The 27,112-nt window shown below is 43.6% G+C and overlaps 2 protein-coding genes, 2 non-coding genes and 2 pseudogenes across 5 annotated transcripts; 1 reads left to right on the plus strand and 5 right to left on the minus strand.

The window, feature by feature from the left end:
• The first annotated feature begins 400 nt into the window (after positions 1-400).
• On the plus strand, positions 401-3,809 carry LOC103993252 (transketolase, chloroplastic). Its single transcript, XM_009413248.2, has 7 exons — positions 401-1,158; positions 1,508-1,598; positions 1,706-1,811; positions 1,887-2,169; positions 2,258-2,406; positions 2,492-2,645; positions 2,729-3,809. Exons 1-7 carry the CDS (start codon positions 646-648, stop codon positions 3,683-3,685), a joined length of 2,253 nt encoding a protein of 750 aa, XP_009411523.2. The 5' UTR covers positions 401-645; the 3' UTR covers positions 3,686-3,809.
• Positions 3,810-4,250: 441 nt separating this feature from the next.
• On the minus strand, positions 4,251-7,258 carry LOC103993239 (small ribosomal subunit protein uS10z/uS10x). Of its 2 annotated transcripts, none has more exons than XM_009413236.3 (4): positions 7,135-7,258; positions 6,909-7,042; positions 6,706-6,819; positions 4,251-4,568 (listed from the first exon to the last, which is right to left on the minus strand). In XM_009413236.3, the coding sequence occupies exons 2-4, from the start codon at positions 7,024-7,026 to the stop codon at positions 4,426-4,428; spliced, it is 375 nt and encodes a 124-aa protein (XP_009411511.1). In that variant the 5' UTR covers positions 7,027-7,042; positions 7,135-7,258; the 3' UTR covers positions 4,251-4,425. The 2 variants fall into 2 exon arrangements, with proteins under 2 accessions (XP_009411511.1, XP_009411503.1); XM_009413228.3 differs by having other exon boundaries at positions 6,909-7,045; positions 7,135-7,256.
• LOC135592654 (small nucleolar RNA SNORD36) lies at positions 5,007-5,089 on the minus strand. The gene has a single exon (XR_010479176.1). It is a non-coding gene; the product is annotated as a small nucleolar RNA SNORD36 (small nucleolar RNA).
• On the minus strand, positions 5,209-5,294 carry LOC135592656 (small nucleolar RNA SNORD36). The gene has a single exon (XR_010479177.1). It is a non-coding gene; the product is annotated as a small nucleolar RNA SNORD36 (small nucleolar RNA).
• On the minus strand, positions 5,416-5,504 carry LOC135592657 (small nucleolar RNA SNORD36; annotated as a pseudogene).
• A 536-nt stretch (positions 7,259-7,794) lies between the features above and the next one.
• On the minus strand, positions 7,795-16,856 carry LOC103995363 (small ribosomal subunit protein uS15-like; annotated as a pseudogene).
• Positions 16,857-27,112: the final 10,256 nt, after the last annotated feature.

Genomic DNA, 27,112 nt, shown 5'->3' on the forward strand with positions numbered 1-27,112 from the left:
CAAAAAAAGGCCATATCTTGCAAGAGTCGCTCCTTCTAAGGGTCCAGTTTGATGCCAAGGGGAGAATAGAAGAGAACTATCCATTAATATGACTATATGTACAACATAAATTAGTCGATTTACTTCACTGCCTCAGTTAGATTTTTCTGACATAAGCATAAATATTACATAAATGATAAATAATAATGTACTTATTTCTAAAATCTTTGAATTGATTACTATATTATCGCACAAATGATAAGTCTCATATTTTCATTTAATCGTCATATAAGTAAGTCATTTGATATTAATATTTTTTAAATTTATTTTTCTTTTAAAAATTATTATGTAGTTAAGAATTATTATTTTTCTTATGATTATAATGTTATGCTGATGCGATCGCAGCCTCATACGGGCGGCGGACAAAGGAAGGCGTTGCGATAAGGGGCGATGGATATGGCTGGTGAAACCAGAGGCAGTCATCCGTCACCCCTTTCTGACGGCTGAGATGTAATCCGTACTCCGATCCGACGTCTCTCGATGCGTGGGTCCCTTTCCCCTCGCTCCATTCTCTCCGACACCCCATCCAAGTGGCTCAAAAGGCCCCGTACCTTTCTTATTCCTCTCGCCCACTCCATCCCGTAGCCAATCGAGAGAGTGAGAGACATGGCCGCTTCATCCTCCGTGAACGCCGCCCAAGCCATCGTTGGCCTCGCCGTCTCTAGCCATGGTTCCCACTCCGCCGACCGCGTCGCCGTCCCCGCCGGCGGATTCGCCCTCAGCTCCCTCGCCGGCCGCTCCCTCACCTGCTCCCACTCCCCCCGTTTCCAGCAGCAGCGCCGGTGCCCGCGGCAGGCGTCACGCGCCGCGCGTCGCGCGGCGCCCGCCAGGGCCGCCGCGGTGGAGACCCTCGAGGCCGCCGCCACGGAGGCCCTCGTCGAGAAGTCCATCAACACCATCAGGTTCCTCGCCATCGACGCCGTCGAGAAGGCCAACTCCGGCCACCCGGGCCTCCCCATGGGGTGCGCGCCCATGGGCCACATCCTGTACGACGAGGTCATGAGGTACAACCCCAAGAACCCCTACTGGTTCAACCGCGACCGCTTCGTCCTCTCCGCCGGCCATGGCTGCATGCTCCAGTACGCCTTGCTCCACCTTGCTGGCTACGACAGCGTCCAGGTCAGGCCTTGGATCTTTCCCGAGTCTCATCCTCAGATTTGATGAAGCTATTACCAAGAAAGTTGGCAACTTGATGGTGATCGGTCCATTCTTCTTCATAGATTTGGATCTGGCTTTGGAATGAGATCTCTGCTATTCCTTTTTCTTGCTTTAATCATGGTATCATCACACACGTAATTTCTTGGAATCGAAAGCATACTAAAGTCCTAAACTTCTCATTTGATCAGTTCACTCAGATGCCTATCATGTTCACCGATCTGTATAGTATCAAACACACTAGATCACTCTACTCTACCAATTTCATGTGCGTTTTGATTTGCATCAAGATGATGTTGTTTTGGTCATTTAGATGGAGGACATCAAGCAATTCCGGCAATGGGGGAGCAGAACTCCCGGCCATCCTGAGAATTTCGAGACGCCCGGAGTTGAAGTCACCACCGGTTAAGTCTCCTGCAGATTTTATGATACGTTTTGTGATCATCTCTTTCCTTCATTGCTTTCCCTGAGCTTTCACGACCGTCTGTTGATCGGCACGAACACGATGCAGGGCCACTTGGTCAAGGCGTAGCCAATGCCGTAGGATTGGCACTTGCTGAGAGACACCTTGCGGCCCGTTTCAATAAGCCTGACAACGAGATCGTCGACCATTACACGTAAGTTCTGTCTTGGTTATGTCCGAATGCTGCTGCTAAGTTCACACGTTTGAGTAATTTGATTTCGATCGGTAGATATGTTATACTCGGAGACGGTTGCCAAATGGAGGGCATCGCAAACGAAGCTTGTTCGATCGCCGGACACTGGGGTCTCGGCAAACTCATCGCCTTCTACGATGACAACCACATCTCCATCGATGGAGACACAGAGATCGCGTTTACAGAAGATGTGTCTGCTCGTTTCGACGCTCTCGGGTGGCATACTATCTGGGTGAAGAACGGTAACACAGGGTATGATGACATTCGTGCCGCGATCATGGAAGCAAAGGCTGTCAAAGATAAACCAACACTCATCAAGGTTTGTGTTGTTTGCCGGAATTGTTCTCGAGCACAATGGCCGGCTGGGTATGCTTGTTTCGGATTGCTAAGCTACTGCATTCGTGCAGGTCACCACTACCATCGGATATGGATCGCCCAACAAGGCGAACTCGTACAGTGTGCATGGAAGTGCATTGGGTGCCAAGGAAGTCGATGCAACTCGACAGAATCTTGGATGGCCGTACGAGCCTTTCCATGTGCCCGAGGATATCAAGAGGTCAGCGACTACGAATTCGGATTCTAATCGTCGATTATGAATGATTTGTTCTGTACATAGACCTGTGCTCTGGTTTATGGTTCAGTCACTGGAGCCGCCATGTCGCTGAAGGTGCGTCCCTTGAAGCTGAGTGGAACGCCAAGTTTGCAGAGTACGAGAAGAAGTACAAGGAGGATGCTGCAGAGCTGAAAGCCATCGTATCGGGAGAATTGCCTGCCGGATGGGAGAAAGCTCTTCCGGTGAATCTCTCACCCTCCTGTCTTCTTACGCTATCCATCCATTCGATGTCGTAAAGCTATGATTCCATGTGGCTCTTTTCCAGACATACACTCCTGAGAGTCCTGCCGATGCTACCAGAAACTTGTCGCAACAGAACTTGAATGCGCTTGCGAAAGTTCTACCTGGACTTCTCGGGGGTAGTGCAGATCTCGCATCCTCCAACATGACATTGCTCAAGATGTTTGGGGACTTCCAGAAGGGCACGCCCGAGGAGCGTAATGTTCGTTTTGGTGTTCGGGAGCACGGGATGGGCGCCATCTGCAACGGCATCGCCCTCCACAGCCCCGGCCTTCTCCCCTACTGTGCGACCTTCTTTGTTTTCACGGACTACATGAGAGCTGCCATCAGGATCTCAGCTTTGTGCGAGGCAGGAGTCATCTATGTGATGACGCATGATTCCATCGGTCTCGGGGAGGACGGTCCGACTCACCAGCCGATCGAACACTTGATAAGCTTCCGAGCCATGCCGAACATTCTAATGCTCAGGCCTGCCGATGGAAATGAGACCGCCGGAGCATACAAGGTCGCGGTGCTCAACAGGAAGAGGCCATCGGTGCTCGCTCTCTCGCGGCAGAAGCTTCCTCAGCTTGCGGGAACATCAATCGAGGGAGTAGAGAAGGGAGGGTACATCGTTTCAGATAACTCCTCAGGTAACAAACCAGACCTGATCTTGATGGGCACCGGTTCGGAACTGGAAATTGCAGCGAAGGCTGCCGACGAGCTGAGGAAGACGGGGAAAACGGTCCGAGTGGTATCGCTCGTCTGCTGGGAGTTGTTCGAGGAGCAATCAGATGAATACAAGGAGAGTGTGCTCCCCGCTGCGGTGACTGCTAAGATCAGTATCGAGGCAGGTGCCACGCTTGGATGGGAGAAGTACGTCGGCGGCAAAGGGAAGGCCATCGGGATAGATCGGTTTGGAGCGAGCGCTCCTGCGGGGAGAATATACAAGGAGTTCGGCATAACGGCAGACAGTATCATTACCGCAGCCAAATCGCTCTAAGGTTTGTGATAAGCTTTTGTTCCAGCTTGCTCTTTCTCTTTCTTTCATGATTTGAGGATGCTACAAAGAACGGATTCAAATCTGGGATTTGGACTGTAATAAAGTTTTCGTATGTCCTTCATCATTTGGTTCGTATTCGTCAGTGTCTGCGTGCTGAGGACATGGCTGCAAACGGCTGAAGATTGTTCGGTTGTGAGGCTGTCCGCTGAGCCACACAAAAGTGGCTAGACAAGGGATAGCCTTCCAGGTCCATTCAGCAGGACTGGCGGCGAAGCGAGACATGGGGATGGGACCATCTTCTCTATTGTCTGCTGTCCTCTTCAGGGTTATATATATAGCATACACAATAGGCCATCTCTAAGAAGCTTGGTTCGTTACCTTAATATTAAAATGGAAATTATTTCCCCTGACGATGCAAATATGAAAAATCTTATTATCCTTGACGATCAAAATATTACTATGAAAAGTCCTGTGTGCTAATCAATAGTTTTGGATCTCATGCATGCAAAAATTAAGCGCCTCGAATGGGACTTAAGTGGTATACATCACAGTCGAAAACTGGCGGTTGGTCTCAGAAGAATTAAGAGGGTTGCAAAATTCTTGAGATCAGGAAAATGCTATGATTAAACAGGATTCGAACTCTCGACTTACCCCTAGGAAACAAGAACAAACTAACGGCAAAATAGCTCACATAGAAGAAGACATTATAGATAATCATATGAACTCAAATGAAGGCAAACTCATGGTTCTGCGATCGTCACCTCAACCTCCACCCCAGGCTCAATGGTGATCGAGGTGATCTGCTTCACAACCTCAGACGAGCTGACCAGATCAATCACCCTCTTGTGCACCCGGAGCTCAAACCGATCCCATGTGTTGGTTCCTGCAATAATAAGGTCACCATCAAGTCCCACAATAGTTGAAGCTCAGGCACCTTAAATCAAGTTCATACTGACACAAGTACCACCAAAATCAATTAGTAGATACTGGAAGCATCAATGCGTTAACATAAACCCCCTCTGTAGATCACATACCATCACAACAAACATGCCTAAAGCAAAATCATACATAAAAAAAGGTGACTAGCCTGTCATTAAACTTTGTGCACCAGGAACCAGCAAAATCATACAACCAATTTCCAACTTGTCAAAAGAGGATCTTAGGAGTCACTGGAAAATCATCCTTCTAAGGAAAGTCAGAAAACTTAAAAAGTAACAACTTCCAGTGTCAAGACCAGGTTGGCTATTGGCATGGATAACCAGTTTGTCTCAGGGACTAGGGAATGCAGTATCAAGTAGATAATAGATACGGATAATCAGACTGAGCATCAGTTTTAAAAAGCTCGGTATTTTGAGACTTCATAGTGAAAATCTCAGTGTCACACTTTCTTATCATCATCTGCACAGTCAAATATCCCTCTTGTGGAACCCCATAAACGATCCCAATTATGAGACAAAACTGTGAAATTCTAATTTTGAATACATGTATTCATCCATGTAGATAGTCAAAATGGATGATCAGACTGAGCATCAGTTTTAAAAAGCTCGATTTTTGAGACTTCATAGAGAAAATCTCAGTGTCAAACTAATTTTCTTTTCATCATCTGCACAGCCAAATCATCCTCCGGAAATACCCCATAAAAGATCCCAATTATGTGGCACAAAACTACAAACATCTAAGTCTGAATAAAAGCATCCATCCAAGCAGATAGTCAATATGGATAATCAGACTGAGCATCAGTTTTAAAAAGCTCGATTTGTTTGAGACTTCATAGAGAAAATCTCAGTGTCAAAACTAATTTTCTTGCCATCACCTGCACAGTCGGATCATCTTCCCATAAAATCCAAGTATCCCAATTATGAGGCAAAAAACTGTGAACTCCTAATTCTGAATAAAGTTTTCATCCACAACATGAACTTTTTCTATAGCACATATCAGGAGATGCATAAAGTGACACTTTATTCACCTCTTATGTTGCATCTTAACCATTAATTCAAAAAAAACCATGCAGCCAATTCAGGATTTCAATTTATTTCATTTCATTCAAGCAAGTAAATATTCAGAAACTTGAAAAAAATGCCCGTCAATTAAATTTGTATTTTTTGTTGCTCTAATAAGCTATCATCATTCATGAAAAACATGAAAGCCAAAAAAATCTGTTGTAAAACTAACACTGATTTCTATTTTGCCAAGTTTTAAAAGCTCAACCCTAGACACCTACAGCTTTAATACCAATCATTTCTCAAAATTATATTTTGATCACCACAACCAAACAAAAATCTGTTACAAAGAAAGATACGTGTAAAATCAATGTGTACAATATTTTGACACATAAAATTCCAGGCACTAAAAATTCTTACCAAATCTTCCATGGAAAACTCCTAATCAAAGTAATGTCCTCTATGCCAAGACCATATTGGATACCAATAGCAAAGACCGCAGGAGAAGTCATGTTGTCATAAGATCTCCAAGTGTAACATTAGGTAGATGGGCAACATGGATGGTTATATTGAAAATCCATTCTAAAAAGCTCGATATTTTTAAAAACAATAGATAAAAACTCAGCATCAAAAGAGATATTTAGCATTCATCAAACTTTTCCTTTCATGGAGTCAGAAAATTAATAAAACATGAAACGAGAAATCAATGTGCATATACATGAAGCCTTTTCTGCACCATTACAATACCTAGAACTTATTCCAACCAAAATGTAAACAGCGAGATTTCCACTAAGATGTATAGAACAAGTTGAACCAATGACTATCAGAATGAGACACTATTAATCTTCAAAAATTTCAAGCGCACGCACTGCACTATAATTCTCTCTTCAGGATTTCAAAAAACATAGCACACACGGTTGGTTGACAATTTGCCGAATAAATGCACTTCTACTCCACTATTCATATTCATAACTCAGTTTAATTTACTGACAAATATTTTGCCCCTAAAATATACAGGTATGCATAATAACCATTAGGAAGAACCTTTCCCGAAGTTATGATAAGGGAAGATTGCAATACCTTCACCACAGGGAGATTTCCTGGTGGTGATGTGGAGAACCTTGGTGGGCATCCTCACGGGCCCCTTCACGGTCAGCCGCTTGTCCTTCGCTCCCCTCACCAGATCCGCACATACTGAACCACCAAAACCGATCAAAAGGGATAAAAAATTCAGAAGGAAACGGAAAGGAACGCAACACCGTGAAGTCACAGATATGATGTACCCTTCTCGAGATTCTTGACGTTCTTGGAGGAAAGGGTTATCCGGATGCGATGGAGCTGCTCCTGTGGCTCTTCCAGCCCTAACTTCGTCGGTTTCATCGCCCCGTACGCCGCCGCCATGATGAATCAAGACCAACTACTAGAGATCAAAGAGGAAAACAGCATAACACCACAGATCGGAATCAGAGACGGTGACGGCCAGGCAAAGAAGAACATCTCCGTCCTTACCTCTCTCAATCTTTTCTGGGCTGCCACTGCCGCTGCCGCTGCCGCCGCCGCCGTTCCGATCACACACCCCCGAGTCCAGTCGCACGAGACGGAGATTAGGGTTCGGTGTTCCAACCGGGGGGAGCTGTTATATAGCAAATTTACGGAGTAAATTTACAGTCGTACCCCAATAGGAATCCAAAATTACAAAAATATCCCGACCCAACACACGCGGCAACATCGACCTTTGAGGCAGTCATGTCAGACAAGTCTAATCGAACCGAATCAAGTTCGAATTAACTAAATAATTACAATGTATAATGGGTCACGTTTTAATTCTGAAGTGTAAGAATTTGAGTTGGATGAGTAATTTATTTTCTTTTATCAACACGAATTGTTCTAGAATTGAAACCGTGTGAATTCTAGTCAATTCCAAGAATCAAAACCCGCGATTTTGATTCCGATTCCGAAACCATAGTCACTCTTATAAATTACCGACACCTTAGTTCTCATTATGAAATGTATAACAAAAAAAGTCTAAGTGAAGTGACTATTCTCGTTTCAAATTTAGTTACGATTCTGAACAAAAACCACAATATGACGATCATTCAAATAGAACATCATGTTATTCTCTAAGATCAAGACTATATTATGTTAAAGAAAAGGTTTCCCATAGCTTGTAAACATTATGTTATTCATCTACAAATTAATCTGTGCCGGGCTGTTAAAGAATGAAAAAATGTAAAAATTCATGCATATAATTAAACATGATGCGATAGGTTGTCACAATTCATCTGAAAATACACATTGTTGGGGTAACAACAAAAGCAGTCACAGTTCATCAAAACACAATTTAAGAGCACCAGAAAGTTTATCCTCTCCTAAGATTCCATAACTGAGTCCTTGAGCTGATAAACAACTGGTTACCGGTGACTTCCGTATTTCTTGCACAAACGTTTGCACTGAAATTGCATGGAGTGGTCGAATCCTAAACCGCGAGAGTGCTTGCAGTGTCGGAGTCGCTGTGCAAAAGCAATGAAGCAGCCATTAGACTCAAAAGAGCTAAGTAGGCAAATGACAATCGATAAGAGTATGTTACATTGGAACCCTTTCAGTTGTAAAGAGTAAATTGCAATAAAACATATATCAAAATTTATATGATGCAATACATAAGATGTAAGTTAAAAAGAACAAGTCAAATTTAACCAATCAGCCAGGAACAACCATCGTTGAGAACATAATCTGCAACCAAAGCGTAAATAAGACTATCTATGGTGGTAAAGGCATGTTCAAAGGAGAGTTATAAATATATCAGTCAGCCAAGCTATCCATTTGAGATAACCGATGCTAAAGGAAATTGAGAGAGGGCCAAAAGGAATTCATTAGCATTGATGAGAATGTATTCCCTGACTCTTGTTTGATTAACACAACTGTCCTTAACGGAACTTAACGGCGAGAAAGGACCAACAAAAGTAGCTGGGACCTTACAGCTGCTGCTTATTGTGTGTGCAACATACTTGAACAGATCCCCCTTTGGGTCATGCAAGGTACTCGAGTAGATCACAGTAACGAACAAATTATACATAAAATTTTAGGTTTGCCAGTGCAGAGGCTTCAGTTCCTTGTATTCTTCTTAACCAAAGTGTCAGACTAATGTTTTTAAAGCAAAGTAGGAATTCTTCAACATCTCATAGCTGCTTAAAAATATAGTGACACGTTCTTGAAGTAAATATTATTAGGCTATGCGACAATCAACAAATTGATGACAATGATCATGTGATCCATATAATCACAAGCAAAATCATGATTGACCATGGAATATATTGTCAGAATAAACTCATATGCCAAACTGCTAAGCACAAGACAGAGAAAGGTAAAATACTAAGAGACATAGAACTTCCTAAGACGATGGGTGACTTAATAAAAAAAACACAGTCAGAACTATCTTTAAAGGAGCTTGCATGATGATACATCATTTTCCCACGAACATCACAACATATTAAACATCTGATTACAAGATATAATGACACAGGGTACCAAAATTACCAGAACAATTTAATCATCCTCTCAATCACAGAGGAATGATAATTTGATGGAATAATTTGAAAAACAAAGGTCAATCCAAAAAAAATCCCAATTCCCTATATCAAAAAAGCAAAATGGGTACGACAATATATTTCAAATATCAAAAAGCAAACACAATGTGACATCATATATATCATATATCATAATTTGCTACAAGAACTTCAAAGAGTTGATGATAAGATGATGATAAAAGACCTCGGAAATCTTACGTGCAATTCCTGATTTAAACTTACATAATATTGTCCATGTTTGTAAGATCAGATCCAAATCACGGATTGATAGTTCCACTTGTTACTCTTAGTGCACAACTGATGATCGCTACAGTTTCCTATGAGCGTCAAATGTCATTCTGTATTCCATTCTAAATGTATCCATAACAAGTGAAGCAATAATGGAGCACAAGGTGATAGAGACACTAACTATTTCAAGGTTGCAGAGAGCTTCTTTGTCTTCTTGTAGTGACGGGCCAGGCAGTGGATCCTGCTCTCTACTAGGATCAGTCTGAACTTGGCGTCTTTGTCCCTCCTGTTCCTCTCCAAGTGCTTCCTGATGGACACTGCCTTCTAAATCAGGCGGTACAAATCCTCCGGCGTATCCGGTGCAAACCCTATCGACCCCATTGCCCAAAATCATAAACCCAGAAGAACCATAGAAACAATTCAAGACAGCGCCATAAAAATGGTGAGTTAAGGAAATTAGCAAGATGTTACCATGAGCCTTGAGAATCCTGAGGATCTTGCTCCCTGTCACACTCTTGACCTGGGCTATTCCATGAGAGTCACGAAGTGTGGCACCGATCTGTGACGGCATCAGCCCCTTCTTCGCAAACTTGCAGATGCTCTCCTCCACCTGTCATATCAAGGGTTCAATAAGCCTCGAAGCATTAACAAGAAATGTGGCTCGAAATAGAGGAGGCGGCTCACGTCTTGAGCAGAGATCTTAAGCCAACTCGGGGGCTTCCCTTTCTGCAGCACAAGACGTGGTTAACGATTCCATCACCGCCGAAAATGGGGGAGAGCGAGAGAAGGGAACAAGATACAGATCAGAGGATGGTATTACCCGCGGCTGTGCATGCGACCCATGGCGACGGCGGCCGCTCGTCACCGGCCGCAGAATGTAGCTGAAACGGCACAACCCTCGACGGCGCCGATGCGGCGGCCGTTTACGGCTTTGCGATCTGTACAGACTGTGACATCGGGTGTTGTTTACCGAAAATGCCCCGGTCAATGAATGACCGTCTGTATATATTAGTATAAAGAATAAAAATATCATTTAAATTATACGATAAATATGTCATCTAAAATACCACGAACCCATGAGATTGGATCCGGATTCGGATCCAGTTCGGGCCGGATTCGGATGTTGGGACGGGATTGTAGCAAGATGGACAGCGGGTCGAACCCGACCGATTAAAAATCCTATAGTTTCATCTTACACGATGTTCGCCGCCTCTACCAAGTAATCTATATTCTGTAACGGTTATTATTAAATATTTTATTTAATAATAACGTAACCGTTCTTATTAAGATTCATAATTCATTATCATGAATTTCTTCATTTATTATGGTTTAAATGATTTCAGTTTCTTATTCTTTATGCATGAAACCGTTATTATTAAGTTAAATATTTAATATCATTAAGTTCTTCATTATGGTCCAAACGTTACAAATTTGAATTAATTCTTGAACGTTATGAGTTGGTGATGATAAATGTTCTTGATGGGAGAACATCTATATATACATGAGGATTTTGGTCCCTTGGCTCAATCATCTCTTTGAAGCGAAAGGCTTTCCTACACCATCTAAAGCGAGAGTTCTGAGCCGAGAAGAACCAAAGTTCAAGAAGAAATCTCTGCAGAAATTCTTGGCGACAATGGCTGGAGGTACGCTATTTCGTTTCCGCATTAGTTTTATTGTGTTTCTATTACAATGATTTAGAAACACAAGTTGGCTTCATTAAAATATCTTACATTTGGTATCAGAGCCGAATGACCTCTGCCTTGATATAAATTTTTTTTCATTTTTATGCCATGAAAATGATTTGATTTTGGTTTCTTCTTGGAAACTTCTTGATATATTTTTATTGAAAATCATGAGGAAATATCATTTTCAACATTTTAGTTGGTAAAATGCTCATATTATGTATGCATATTTAGTTATATTAATTATGTTTATGAGCAAATTTTTTATGTTTAAAATGTCTAGTGATCCATATAATCTTAATTAATTAAGAATTAGCCACAGCATCCTTAATTAATTAAAATTATATATAAAGTTAAAATAAGGATCACATAAGTAATTAGACATCATATTGTGATTGATTATATTTTGTATAATAATTGTTATCCCATAGGATCTTTTATTATATTTAATATAATTAACCAGGATAAAATATCAGATTATTTTCATAATTTACCCACAGGGATTATGAATTGGAATATAATTTGATAGTTTTATCATAAAGACCATATGAATCTATTTGAATTAAGAATTTAGCCCACAGGCAATTTTTAGATTCATATTTTTGGCATGTTTCACATTGGTAAAACATGTAATTTAGTCTATTAAGCTTCAAATTTTGACATAAGCATGTTTGATTTTATGCAGTTTCTCAAACTGTTAATTTCTCTGATATTCGATGTGATATTCCCGAACTTAGTGGTGATAACTATAAGATATGGAAGGAGAGGGTTCTCCTCCATTTAGGGTGGATGGATATTGATTATGCTATTAGAAAAGACGAACCACCTATAGTCACTGATACCAGCACTCTAACTGAGATCGCGTTATATGAGCGATGGGAGCGATCCAATCGGCTCAGCGTGATGTTTATCAAAACTAAGATAACTGCTGGCATACGTGGTTCTGTTGACCAACATGAAAATGTCCGAGACTTGCTAAAGGCTATCGATGAACAATTCATCACTTCGGATAAGGCACTAGCAAGCACCCTTATAATGAAATTTTCATCCCTTAGACTCACCAACATAAAGGGTGTGCGTGAGCATATAATGCAAATGCGAGATATTGCGGCTCAACTTAAGAAACTTGAGGTTAATATGTCAGAATCCTTCTTGATGCACTATATTCTGAACACCCTTCCACCTCAATATAGCCCTTTTAAAATTTCATACAATACACATAAGGACAAATGGTCAATTAATGAATTAATGACCATGTCTGTTCAAGAAGAAGAGAGGCTAGTAATGGAATTGGGTGAGAGTGCATTGATGGTAACGACTCAGGGAAGAACAAAACTGACAAACATCAAGCCAATCAAAAAGCTTATCAGCAGGGAAAAGGTAAAATACCACCCTAAGCTGATATCAAGAAAGAAGCAAGGTGTTTCTTTTGTAAAAGAAAGGGACACATGAAGAAGGAATGTACGAAATTCCAACAATGGCTTGAAAAAAAAGGTAAACCAACCTCATATGTATGTTATGAATCTAATATAGTCAATGTTAATATTAACACCCGGTGGATTGACTCTGGATCAACAATCAATATTGCAAACTCTTTGCAGGGTATGCAAAACCTAAGGAAGCCAGTGGGAAGTGAGCAAAGCATCTTATCAGGAAATAAGATGGGCTCACATGTGGAAGCAATTGGAACATGCATTTTAACTTTAAGTAGTGGTTTTGTTTTAAAATTGGAAAGAACCTTTTATGTACCAAGTTTCTCACGAAACTTAATTTCTGTTTCCAGACTCGTACCATTTGGATATTCCTTTAATTTTAAAGACACATCATTTCGTTTATTATATAAATCTGATTGTGTTGGGAATGGTATTTTGTCTGACGGTCTTTACAGTATTTTATTACAAAATGATAATACTCAAGGTTCAATGCATGTTCACGCTGGCATTAAGAGGTGTAATATTAATGAGGACTCCTCTATATTATGGCATCGGAGATTAGGACATATCTCCATAGAGAGAATTAAAAGATTAGTTAAAGATGGGGTACTTAGTACTCTTGATTTTACTAATTTTAAGACTTGTGTGGACTGTATTAAAGGAAAACAGACCAATAAGTCCAAAAGGAGTGCTAATAGGAGTTCAGACTCATTAGAAATAATTCATACTGATATATGTTGTCCAGACATGGACATACATGGTCAGAAATACTTCATCTCCTTTATAGATGATTACTCACGATATATGTATATATATTTGCTTCATAATAAAAATGAAGCATTGGATGCCTTCAAAGTCTTTAAGACTGAAGTTGAGAACCAATGTGGTAAGCAAATTAAAATTGTGAGATCAGATAGGGGTGGAGAATATTATGGTAGATATACTGAAAATGGACAAGCACCTGGTCCTTTTGCTAAGTTTCTTCAAGAACATGGGATTATTGCCCAATACACTATGCCTGGTTCTCCAGACCAGAATGGTGTTGCAGAAAGAAGAAACCGAACATTATTGGACATGGTGCGGAGTATGCTTAGCAACTCCAATCTTCCTAAGTTCTTGTGGACTGAAACATTAAAAACGGCTGTGTATATATTAAACCGAGTTCCAACCAAAGCTGTCCAAAAGACACCATTTGAACTATGGAAAGGTTGGAAACCGAGTTTGCGACATATGCGCATTTAGGGATGTCCGTCTGAAGTCAGGATATATAATCCACAAGAGAAGAAACTGGACCCGAGGACTATTAGTGGGTATTTCATTGGATATGCCGAAAAGTCCAAAGGTTACAGGTTCTATTGTCCATCACACACAACTAGGATTGTGGAATCAAGAAACGCTAAATTTCTTGAGGATGATGTGATTAGTGGGAGCGATCATTTCAGGAACATAGTTTCCGCACATGATCATATAGAATCTCAACCTTCCACATCAAATGATAGATTGGTTATAGTTCATAGCACTCCTCAAGTACAAACTAGTGCTGAACAACCAATCATTGAAATTCCACAAGTTGTTGATAGTATTCTAATAGATCAAACAGTTCAGGAATTACAACAAGCTCCTGAACAACTAGTTGAACCACAAGTTTCTCAAGGAACCATTGGTACAACATTAAGAAGATCTACTAGAAATAAAAGATCAGCAATTCCTAGTGATTATGTTGTATATCTACAAGAATCTGATTATAATATTGGAGCCAAAAATGATCCTGAAACATTTTCACAAGCCATGAGTTGCAAAAAGTCAAATTTGTGGCATGATGCTATGAAAGAAGAGATGAATTCCATGATGAGCAATGGAGTCTGGGATCTTGTAGAGTTGCCTAATGAAGCAAAGGCCATTGGTTGCAAATGAATCTTTAAAACTAAGAAAGATTCGTTAGGCAACATTGAGAGATACAAGGCAAGACTTGTTGCAAAGGGATTTACTCAAAAAGAGGGAATCGATTATACAGAGACATTTTCTCCTGTATCTAAGAAAGATTCTCTGCGTATTATTTTAGCATTAGTTGCTCATTTTGACCTTGAGTTGCAACAAATGGACGTGAAAACAGTATTTCTTAATGGAGATCTAGAGGAAGAGGTTTATATGAAACAACCTGAAGGTTTCTCTTCTAGTGTTGGTGAGCACTTGGTTTGCAAGCTTAGGAAGTCTATATACGGCTTAAAACAAGCCTCCCGCCAATGGTATTTTAAATTTCATGAAGTGATTTCTTCATTCGGATTTGTTGAAAATCTCATGGATCAATGCATATACCAGAAGGTTAGTGGGAGTAAAATATGTTTCCTTGTTTTATACGTAGATGATATTTTGCTTGCAACCAATGATAAGGATTTGCTGCATGAGGTGAAACAATTTCTTTCTAAAAATTTTGACATGAAGGATATGGGTGAAGCATCTTATGTCATTGGCATTAAGATCTATAGAGATAGACCTCGAGGCATTTTAGGTCTATCACAAGAAACCTATATTGATAAACTTTTAGAAAGATTTCGGATGAAGGATTGTTCACCAAGTGTTGCTCCCATTGTGAAAGGTGATAGGTTCAATTTGAACCAATGCCCAAAGAACAATTTTGAAAGGGAATCAATGAAAAACATCTCATGCTTCTATCGTAGGAAGCCTTATGTATGCTCAGGTCTGTACTAGACCTGATATTGCATTTATTGTGGGGATGCTAGGTCGATATCAGAGTAATCCAAGTATGGACCACTGGAGAGCTGCAAAGAAAGTGATAAGGTATCTACAAGGAACCAAAGATTACATGCTTATGTATAGACATATAGACAATCTGGATGTGATTGGTTACTCAGATTCAGACTTCGCCGGTTGTGTTGATTCTCGTAAATCAACATCAGGATATATTTTTATGATGGCCGGTGGAGCTATTTCTTGGAGAAGTGCTAAGCAGACCTTGACTGCTACTTCTACCATGGAAGCTGAGTTTGTCTCCTGCTTTGAGACTACTTCACATGGTGTATGGCTTAAGAGTTTCATTTCTGGGCTTAGAATCATGGATTCTATTTCTAGGCCATTAAGAATTTTCTGTGACAATTCAGCTGCTGTCTTTATGACTAAAAACAATAAAAGTGGAAGTCGAAGTAAACACATCGACATTAAGTATTTAGCCATAAGAGAACGTGTAAAAGAAAAGAAAGTGGTCATTGAGCACATTAGCACTGAATTGATGATTGCTGATCCTTTGATTAAAGGCATGCCACATCTAAAATTCAAGGATCATGTAAAGAAAATGGGACTTAGTTCCACTTTGTAATGATATTGAAACTCTTATATATTATGAAATTTGCTCATTTATGTGCACATTATTTTGAGAAAATATATTGTTGTTGGACCAAGAATAAACATAAGGTTTATTCATAAAGTAATATTACCATATTAAGATTAAGAAACTAAATACATCGTGATACATGGATGATAATACTCGCTCTTAGAGGACTTATCGCTATGATTCATGTATTTATTTCTTAAAAAGTTGTTCGAGAAAGATTAATTCAAATTATTAAGATAAACGTATGGACCAAGTGGGAGAATGTAACGGTTATTATTAAATATCTTATTTAATAATAACGTAACCGTTCTTATTAAGATTCATAATTCATTATCATGAATTTCTTCATTTATTATCGTTTAAATGATTTCAGTTTCTTATTCTTTAGGCATGAAACCGTTATTATTAAATTAAATATTTAATATCATTAAGTTCTTCATTATGGTCCAAACGTTACAAATTTGAATTAATTCTTGAACGTTATGAGTTGGTGATGATAAATGTTCTTGATGGGAGAACATCTATATATACATGAGGATTTTGGTCCCTTGGCTCAATCATCTCTTTGAAGCGAAAGGCTTTCCTACACCATCTAAAGCGAGAGTTCTGAGCCGAGAAGAACCAAAGTTCAAGAAGAAATCTCTGCAGAAATTCTTGGCGATAATGGCTGAAGGTACGCTATTTCGTTTCTGCATTAGTTTTATTGTGTTTCTATTACGATGATTTAGAAACACAAGTTGGCTTCATTAAAATATCTTACATATTCCGCGTTTGGCAGCCGATCGCTCCATCGCCACTCCCCTTCTCGAGCCCTCCCTCTCGATCGAGACGGGTCTGCTGTTCACATGAGTAGACGGCGGCCGCCGTCGCCGTAGGAGGAGATGGTGGTAGTGAGGGCGTCCGAGATGGTGGCAGTGAAGACGCCCTCGCGGTGGTCGGACGCCCTCACTACCATCCTCCTTTCGAGCCTCCTCCTTGCCGATGCGCCTTTCGGGTGAAGGCGCCCTAACTCATATGGTATTGTTGCAACCGCTCTGATATCTTCTTTTTGTAATTGCTGAAACGATATCTTCCAATTTCGAATCCGTTTCTATCTAACTAGGGTAATTATCCATGGCTATATCATCTATTTACATCATCCTGTCACTTACTATTTCTTCCTTGGTACTTGCTGCAATTGGAATACCTTTTGCTTATTGTCATGAATCATGCACCTAAAGCACTTAATGAATGTACAAAATTGCTAATATAGGTTCTGAAGTAACACTCCATTGTCAATAAATTGCTGACAAATCCTAGTGGTGAAATATTTGTTTGTTGAATTGGAACACTGGACAAAATATTCTTCCTTTGGGCTAATATTGACATGCCTTGGACAAACACGTCCCAGGGACAGGTGACTTGCAAATACTGAAATTATAGGTTTTATCTTCAATTTTGTTTAAAAGAGCAGGAGTATTATGTGCAAATTATTATTTCATAGAGTAAAAAAAGGAAATCTTTCATGCATTATCTAGATATAGTACATTTTAGCTTGGCAATTTTTCATTTCTTTTCTGTTTAATGAAAAATGACTTGAGAAGGCAAAATTTAATGCTCTCTCTCTCTCTCTCTCTCTCTCTCTCTCTCTCTCTCTCTCTCTCTCTACTGGAGATATTTGTCTATGAAAAGGCAAGCATAATATTTAACAAAACATCAAGTTTTCCTGGAGCAAATCATGTTCCTATAGGTGTTGGTATCGATTATTCTGTGCTTTCTAACCTAGTGATATATGTTATATATCAGAAAGGGTTTCTTTTTCGCATGGTTGAATTTCTAGTTCCGAGTAAAATAATGCTAGTATGGTAACGCGAATAATTTATAGTTAAAGAGAGGAAAGGCACTTCAACTTTTTTGTATTAGGTTACCTCAAATACTCTAGATGAATATTAAAAACTTTGTCCATCAGATAAAAAAGACAAAAAAAAAAAAAACCGAAAGGGAGATGGACCAAATATAATCTTGTGAATTAGCAGGAAATTATTGAAAGTTTTAAGCAGTTTCTGAGAGCATATAAACCAGAATAAGATTTCACTAGAGGCATATAACCTATCATATTCCTGCATACTTAGACAATCAAAGTTTGATTGTGACTGTTTAGCGTGATTAAACACAGACAATTTATAAAAGTTTGTGAAGCTTTCTTTATTTTCTCCTTTTCGTCCAGCATATTATTGTTGCAGACCAATAGAAGTTTTTAGACCCCCTCAATGCTTTCATTCCCATCATATTATACTTTAAGTCACATGTAATGGCATAATAATGATTTAATTTGTTTTATTATTTTTGAAATAGGCTCTTATTTTTTCTTAGTGATAATCTAATACCTCTATGTGCTTTGGATTAGGTCATGCAGATCCTCATGAATGCCTGTGGCCTTTGGCAAACAAAAGATGCTGCCTTGAGATAAGACCACTTGTAGTACCTTGTTCATCAATTTGAGGATGAATGATAAACACTGTATTCGTCTGAATACTAATGACTAAAAATTTCACAAAATGAACAGCTTTGGGGAAAATACTTTGTGATGCTTATTGTTGCGGCAGAACATATCAGTGGCCAGCCAGGCATTGGGTTTCAGGTATTTTCTCTCTTTCTATTGACCTACAAGTACTCCTAAGATGAACTTTTGTTATGGATTATTGAAATGCTTCCTAACATACTACATATCTTTGAAAAATTTTCATTTCATTTAAGTAGATTATTGCGTATTATCTTTCGGTTATGCGAATAGCATTTTAATTACATTAATGTTAAATATTGATGTATGTGAGATGATGGTAGAGATGGGTCAAAGATTAGTTTATGTTATCACAATGAAAATAATAAGATGACATGAATATTGGAGTGATCCCACAATTTAACAGTTTAATATTTAATATTAGATTGTATTGGTGTCCAGTCACCACGTGAAACAAGACATTGAAAAAAACATTTATGTATGTGAGATGTTGATGGAAAATGTATTAAAGAGTAATCCCTAAATATTAGTAAAATATTCATGGTAATAGAAATGGATTAGGGATTACACCAAAAATTATAAGAAAATATTGTAGGCGATGGTGATAAAAATGGATTAGAAATTAGTCTTACAATTTTAAGATTATAATAGTCAGATGATGTCAGGGTTGATCCGCTACTTGATCTATTACTTCTGGTGATGGTGATGAAGAGTAATTAATTAAGCCAAGACATATTTGGTGGTTTAAATTCTGCATCATCCTTGCCTATGTATGCTTTAATTGTTGAATCGAGATAAGATCATCTTTCCACTGTCATCTAATGCAGTCGAAGATGAGAAAGCAATGAGAACCCATTAGGAAGGAGAGAAAAGTCCCAAAAAGAAGAGGTATATGAGTTCACAGGAAAGGGTTTCTTCTGTACACAAGTCATCTACGCGAATACTTAGGCTACCAATTAGTCTAACCAGTTTCCCATTAAGGTAAATTAGTAATCATCGTCTTCGTCTCGCGGTACCACCCGTTTCCCAATGTGAATCGGAGTGGGCTCGAGGTTGTCCATTGACTGCTCTCCCGTCACCCTCCGTTGTTGCTGCACCACTAGCGTCGACGCCTCGCCGCCGAAGTCCGTCGATGCCAGCATGTCCCCGATGACCCCCAGCTCCGGGTACTCGTTCCACATCGACATCCCCGCCGTCATCAGCGACTCCTTCCCCTCCCTCCGACCCACGATCAGCAAGCTGAACTCGGGGCTCGTCTCATGGATCACCCTCACCATCGCCTCCCCGTCCTTTGCCTCCTCCTCCCTGTACATCACCCGCTTCTCGTCCACCCACTCCTGCCGGTATTGCATTAGCATCTTGTCGTCGAGCCTCTCCTCCCATCCGTCTTCCCGCCACTCCTTGGGCGGGAGGAAGCGCACCACCGTCAGCGAGGCGGCGGCGCGCTCCACCATGCGCACGCCGTAGGCCAGCGCCTCCCGGTCGTCTGCCCCGCCCAGGAAGTAGACCGCCACGTGGTGCAGCAGCGACGCGCCGTCAGATAGCCCGTGCTCGACGAAGATGCCGACGGAGCAAGGGGCGTACTGGAGGACGTTCAAGTTGACGGCCTGGATGGCGTCGTTGGCGGAGCTGATACTGTCATCGTCGCCGATGCGCTTGTGGAATGGGACGATGACGAGGGTGGTCTTCTTGTCGAGGGCGAGGCAGCAGATGTCGTCGTGCATGGTGCTGTAAGGGGAGATGGAGACGTACGGGAGGACCGAGATGCCGCCCGGGTACTGCTTCTCGAACAAGCGGAAGGCGTTGGCGATGCGGTCGGACTCCGACTGCGTGGTGGCCCAGGAGCTCGTGGTGGCGTTCTTGATTTTGTGGAGGTGAATGACGGCGTCGGCGCGGCCGACAAGCTGGATGAGGTGGAGGAGGTAGACGCAGATGGGCGCGTCGGGGGAGGGGCCGGTGGCCTCGAGGAGGGCGAGAACGGGGTTAACGTTGTCCTGCCCGTGGACGCACGCCAAGATGCGGAGCTCGTCGTCGGGCGTGGCGTGCTGGAGAGTGCGGCGCTTGAATGCCACGTAGCGATCCTCCGGCCGGTACAAGTACTTGACCAGTGGGGCGGTGCTGCCGCCGAAGACGAAAATGGAGATGATGATCACGGTATAGAGCTGGTCATCCACGAGCTGCAGTCCACAACAATAACGATATTTTTTATTCTCATAAAGATAGGGAAAATTGGTTTCGATGACAACCAATTTGGACTTGTACAATTAAGTTCTTCGAACGAGTGGGGTGTTCATATAAGTTGTAGGCAAATAAAGGGTAGATGCAGCAAGCACCTGAGCCTGTCTCCACCCGAGAGCGTTTCCTACTTCATAAATGCCCTTGGTGATCATCATGAGGGCGAGGGAGACGGACTCGCGGTGCGGCATGTTGCAGTAGGCGCAGGGCAGGATGACGCCCACGAACTTGGCCACGACGCATAACACCATGAACCCCTCGAGCCACGCCCACTGGGCGGGTTCGGTCACCGACGCCAGGTCCATCCTCAACCCGGCGAGCGCCATGGACACCGGCATCAGCAACCCCGTCACCAACCTGACGCGCTCCACCAACGTCGTCCCCAGCGGCGCTCCCCCCGGCAGCACCAGCCCGAAGAAGAAAGGCCCCGCGAAGAAATCGAACCCGATGATCGAGCTCATCAACCCGCAGGCCAGCGCCATCAGCAGCACCGCCACTTGGCTGGCCTCGCTGAGAAGTGCCCCCTCCGGCGTCCGCCGTATGAGCCAGAGCACCAGCGGCCGCATGATTAACATGATGAACCCCACCATGCCAAAGAAGGCCACGGGGCCCGTGATGCCCTTCATCGGGTCGCCCTGCTTCGCGGCCAGCAAATAGGTGCCGATGCAGGCGTCAGCGAACAGGTGGATGAAGTCGGCGATGAGGGTGGCCGACATGGCCAGGCGGCCGAGTTTGGAGGTCAGGAGGTCGAGGTCGCTGAGGAAGCAGGAGAGGACGGCGTAGGACGTCAGGCACCATTTGTCGGACATGACGAGGAGAAGGGGAGTATTCCGGAAGCGTGGCGGCAACTCGTGCTTCAGCGCCGTGACCATGCCGTAGACGGACACGTAGGGAAGCAGGGTGCCGAGCACGGCGATGAACACCGCCTTCTTGCCCGCCTTGGGGATCATGCCCAGGTCCGCCTTCACTCCGATTACGAAGAGGAAGATCATCATGGAGAAGACGGCGATGGTCTCCAGCTGCTCAAAGCTCTGACGAGGAAAGAGTTCATTCGGAAGCCACATGTTCCGGCCAAGGAAACTGGGGCCTAACAGCATGCCTGCCTGCGGCACCTCAAATGGGTCGAACAATGAGAGATGGGCTATACGTGAGGCGGAGATGGAAAGGTTTGAAGAAGAGTTACCACGATCTGAGACATGACCAAGGGTTGGCGGAGACGGGCGAGGACGACGTGCGTAAGGTTGGAGACGACGAAGATGATGATGATCTGGTAGAATAGAATGGGCAAGGAGAAGCGGAGGGGGTTGTCGCCGAGCCATATGCCGGCGGAGGTGGTCAACATGGCAGGGTAGCAGTCGATGGACTTCATCGCCGCGGTCGGGGTTCCGGGGAACCCGTCCTCGGGACGTTCCCGGCCGGCAGCGGTGGCCATCTTCCTCAATGGGAAGAGAGAGAGATTGGAGACGAGAGAGAATGACGGTTAAAGGAGATTGAGAGAGAGGTGATGGAGGTTTAAACAGGTCAGCTCAAATCCAATTATCGACGTTGATACACGAATAATTGCGGACGGTTGGCAGTTGACCAGCGACGTCGTGCAATTTCCACGTCTTTTCTTTAGAGCGGAAATACATGCTAAATTTGGTTCCCTCGAAATATGCAGTCTCCAAATCCTTTCATATTTAATTATTATCTTTGTTTTCATCTCGATTTATTATATGATGTCACAATGTATCCGAGAATCTCCAATATCACATCACTATTTTTTTTTTGGTCCTATCTATAACAACATAAGATAACATATTAAGTCACAAAACACAAAAGAATTCTCTCTCTTCCCCTCCCCTCCCCTCCCCCCCTCTCCTTTTCTTCTCCTAGCTTATTTCTTTTTCCCTTACATAAAACTCATGAAGCTATTACCTATTTATGGAACAGCATTACAGCTCGTACAATGTATCTATTTCGGATGTCATGCTCATCTCCTCTACGGTCGATAGTTTTCATGCCCTCTCGAAAAGAATTTCATCTCCTCTTCATTCTTTATCCTTTTCACATCATATAATTTTTTTTATTATAGTTCTTATCCTTCTAGCCCATTTTTAAGCATTGAATTGCCGGTATAAAAAATATTTTATATTATGATATAATTTTTATCATTTTGATTTAGTGTTCATCTGCCTAAAAGGTGATTCTATAGTCATGATGGGGCTGTTAGCCCCTTTTGGTGGTATTTGCTAGGTTGATAGAGTTCATCAAGTTGGCAGATAGGTCAAGGATTGACTTGAGCTCGAACTTGTTGAGACGTATTAGGCGATTGCTGACCTACTGAGTGGTTACCATGGGTTTCTAACTTGCATCTCAGTCGAAGAGGTGTTACCAAGTTGTGATATGTCGACCTGCAATACGAGCTTGAATTGATTAGAAGGATGAGATGTTGATCTTTTTTTTTTGTTGGTATTTTAGATTATTATCTTACATCACATATATTTTTTATAAAATCTTTTTAAATTAATTTATTTGTTTAACACGTGGAGTAGCAAATCTTCGTTCGAATTCAATTATGTCATAATGAGTTGTTTTGATAAGGGATCCTATGAAAAGGAATTGCTTTTGGAGGATATTGAATGAGGCTTTTCTGATGTTTAAATGAGTAAAAGGTTCATGTGATTCGATCAAGTTTTGAATAACCTACGGGAAAGACCCCTTGAGAACATACCTGGAAGCCTTTTATAATGTGGTTGGCATATATAACCATTCGGTTGAGGTCGTGATTAATACTTAAAACGATTATGTGTTTTCTTTGTTTACATATGTGATCAATCGTGTAATACTGAATTCAAGGAACATGGGATGATGGATATAAGTTTTCATAGGGTTGAGTTGGTCATCACATCACCCAAAGGATGATGATGATGATGTACCAATCAAGTTATAGAAGATATCAACAATATGATGTTGGGCATCAACCACGTGACATTAAGGTGTCGATTGACCTTCTTATATCATTATTCCATATCGGATTGCATATCCAACATTTTAATTATTTTGATATTAAAAAATATTCATGTGCATATGAGATTAGAAAATAGAGATTAGTCCCAAAATTTTTAAAAATTTATTTGCGTGTGAATAATGGTGTAATTAATGTTCTTAAGATTAGGAGAATTGTTGATCTCCAATTCATGACAGCTTAAGTTATTAACTTGAAAAAAAGAAAAAAAGCATTAGAACAATCCAAAAACAATATCATGCATGCAGTGCCAAGTAATGCAATCAAAGAAGAGAAGGTTAGCCAAGAGCCAAAATGAACAGAATAAATACAAGCAGGGAAAACAAACCCCACACAAAAACACTTAAAGTGGAAGGAAGAGGAGAGCATTAGGAGTCCACAGAAGAAATATTCTATATACAAAGGTATCTGTAACTTTCTATAGGACATATATGATGAGTTAAATCTTTTGGGTCGAGAATAATTTGGCTACCAACTAAATTAAACTCCTTTCACATCAAAAGGTGATCAGTAGTCGTCGTCTTCTCGGGGTACCACCCGTTTCCCAGTGGGCGTGGGAGTGGGAGTGGGAGTGGGAGTGCGAGTACGAGGGCGAGTGGTCTCGGGGTCATCTGTCGACTGTGTTCTGATCACCCTCTTCTGCTGCTGCACCACCAGCGTTGACGCCTGGCCGCCGAAATCCGTCGAGGCCAGCATGTCCCCCATGACCCCCAGCTCCGGGTACTCGTTCCACATCGACATCCCCGCTGTCACCGGCGACTCCTCCCCCTGTCTCCGCCCCACGATCAGTAGGCTGAACTCGTGACTCGTCTTGCGGATCACCGCGACCGTTCCCTCCCCGTCCTTCACCACCTCCTCCCTGTACACCACCCGCTTCCCGTCCACCCGCTCCCGTTGGAAGTGCATCAGCACCCTGTCGTCGATCCTCTCCTCCCGCCCTTCCGCCCGCCACTCCTTGGGTAGGAGGAAGCGCACCACCGTCAGCTCGGCGGCCGCGTGGTCCGCCATACGCACGCCATAGGCCAGCGCCTCACGGTCGTCGGGTCCGCCCACGAAGTAGACCGCCACGCGATGCACCAGCAGCCCGCCGTCGGAGAATCCGTGGTCGATGAGGATGCCGACGGAGCATGGGGCGTACCGGAGGATGTTTAAGTTGACGGCCTGGACGGCGGAGCTCGCGGAGCTGATGCTGCCATCGGCGATGATGTGCTTGTGGAAGGGGACGATGACCAGCGTGGCCTTCTTGTCGTGGGCGAGGCAGCAGACGCCGTCGTGCATGGTGCTGTAAGGGGAGATGCAAACGTAAGGGAGGACGGAGATGCCGTCGGGGTACTGCTTCTGGAACAAGCGGAAGGCGTTGACGATGTGGTCGGACTCCGAGAGTGCGGTGGCCGAGGAGCCCGAGGAAGAGTTCTTGAGCTTGTAGGGGTGTAGGACGGCATCGGAGCGGCCAACGAGCTGCATGAGGTGGAGGAGGTAGACGCAGATGGGCGCGTCGTGGAAGGGGCCGGAGGCCTCCAGGAGGGCGAGGACTGGGTTGACGTTATCCTGCTCGTGGATGCATGCGAGGACGCGGAGCTCGTCGCCGGGCATGGCGTGCTGCAGAGTGCGGCGCTTGTGGGCCACGTAGTGATCCTCCGGCCGGTACAAGTACTTGATCAGCGGGGCGGTGCCGCCGCCGAGGACGAGAATGGAGACGACGAGTACGGTGTAAAGCTTGGAATCCACAATCTACGGTGCAGAGCAATTATGGTAATGGCTATCATAATGGAAAGGATTGTTATGAGATCCGAGAGGAATGCACGCACCTCGGTTTCCCTCCACCCGACAGCGGTTCCCAACTCGTAGATGCCCTTGGAGATCATCATGAGCCCCAGGGTGACGGTCTCCCGGTGCGGCATGCTGCTGTAGACGCAGGGCAGGATGACTCCCACGAATTTGGTCACGACCGCCAGCACCAGGAACCCCCCGAGCCACCCCCACTGCCCGGGGTCAGCCATCAACGTCAAGTCCGTGTGCATCCCGGCGATCGCCATGGTCACCGGCAGCAGCACCCCGGTCACGAGGGTTTCCAGGCGATCCACCAACGTCGTCCCCAGCGGCGCTCCCCCTGGCAGCACCAGCCCGAAGAAGAAGGGTCCCATGTAGTAATGGAACCCGAAAATATCGGTCATCAGCCCGCTGGCCAGCGCCATCAGCAGCACCGCCACGAAGTTGACGCCGCTGAGAAGTGCCCCCTCCGGCGTCTGTCTAATGAACCAGAGCACCAGCGGCCGCATGATGAACATGACGATCACCACCAAGCCAAGGAAGGAGCAGATCGCTGAGAAGCCGTTCAGAGGTGCGCCCTGCGTATTGGGCATCAGGTAGGTGCCGACGCAGGCGTCAGCGAACACATGGATGAAGTCGGCCATGAGGATGGCCGACATGGCCAGGCGGCCGAGCCTGGAGGCCACGAGGTTGAGCTCGCGGAGGAGGCAGGACACGACTGTGTAGGAGCTGATGCACCATGTTCTGGCCAGGACGATGAAAATGGAGCTATTCGCGAAGCGGGGCGGCATCTGGGGCCTCAGGGCTGCGGCCATGCCGTAGACGGACACGTAGGGAAGCAGGGTGCCGAGCACGGCGATGGACAACGCCTTCTTCCGAACCCTGGGGATCATGCCAAGGTCCGCCTTCACGCCGACCACGAATACGAAGATCATCGTCGACACGATGGAGATGATCTGGAGCTGCTGAAAGCTACGGTGGGCGAAGAGCACCCTCGAGAACCACAAGTTCCGGCCGAGGAAGTTAGGCCCCAGTAGCAAGCCCGCCTGCGTCGTGTAAATGTCCAACCATCAACAAGTGGAGACACGGCCAGTGAGGCGGAGATGAAGTCGTTCGACGAGTTACCACGATCTGAGAGATGACCAGGGGTTGCCCGAGCCGGCGCAGGACGGCGTGAGTAAGGTTAGAGACGACGAAGATGATGATGATCTGGTAGAACAGAAGGGGTAAGGAGAAGCGGAAGGGGTTGTCGCCGAGCCACACGCCCGCCGAGGTGGCCAACATGGCATGGTAGCAGTAGATTGCCTTGGGTCCTGCGGCCGTGGCTCCGGCGTCGACGTCCTTGGGACGTTCGCCGCCGGCAGCGGTCGCCATCTTCCTCGAGAGGTACGAACAATAGCGGTGGAAGAGAACAGAGGTAGAGATAGAGATAGAGAAAGAAGGAGAGACAGGTCATCTCAAGCAAATGTTCCTCGAACCACGAACGTATCTGGCGGTTGACCGTTGACCAAAGGCCTCCTCCAAATTTCCACGTCTTTTCTTGAGACCGTCGCGAAATTAGAATTAGATTGGATGAGCTATCGCGTGGATCTTTACGTACAAAGCGAGAAAGTATGAGCTATCGCGTTAGATTGGATTCGAACTCATTCCTCAATCATTATCATCGTATAAACTAATCTAACTATAGCAGGATGATGCA

Source organism: Musa acuminata, chromosome BXJ1-1 (assembly GCF_036884655.1).
Source record: "Musa acuminata AAA Group cultivar baxijiao chromosome BXJ1-1, Cavendish_Baxijiao_AAA, whole genome shotgun sequence".
Lineage (NCBI taxonomy): Eukaryota > Viridiplantae > Streptophyta > Magnoliopsida > Zingiberales > Musaceae > Musa > Musa acuminata.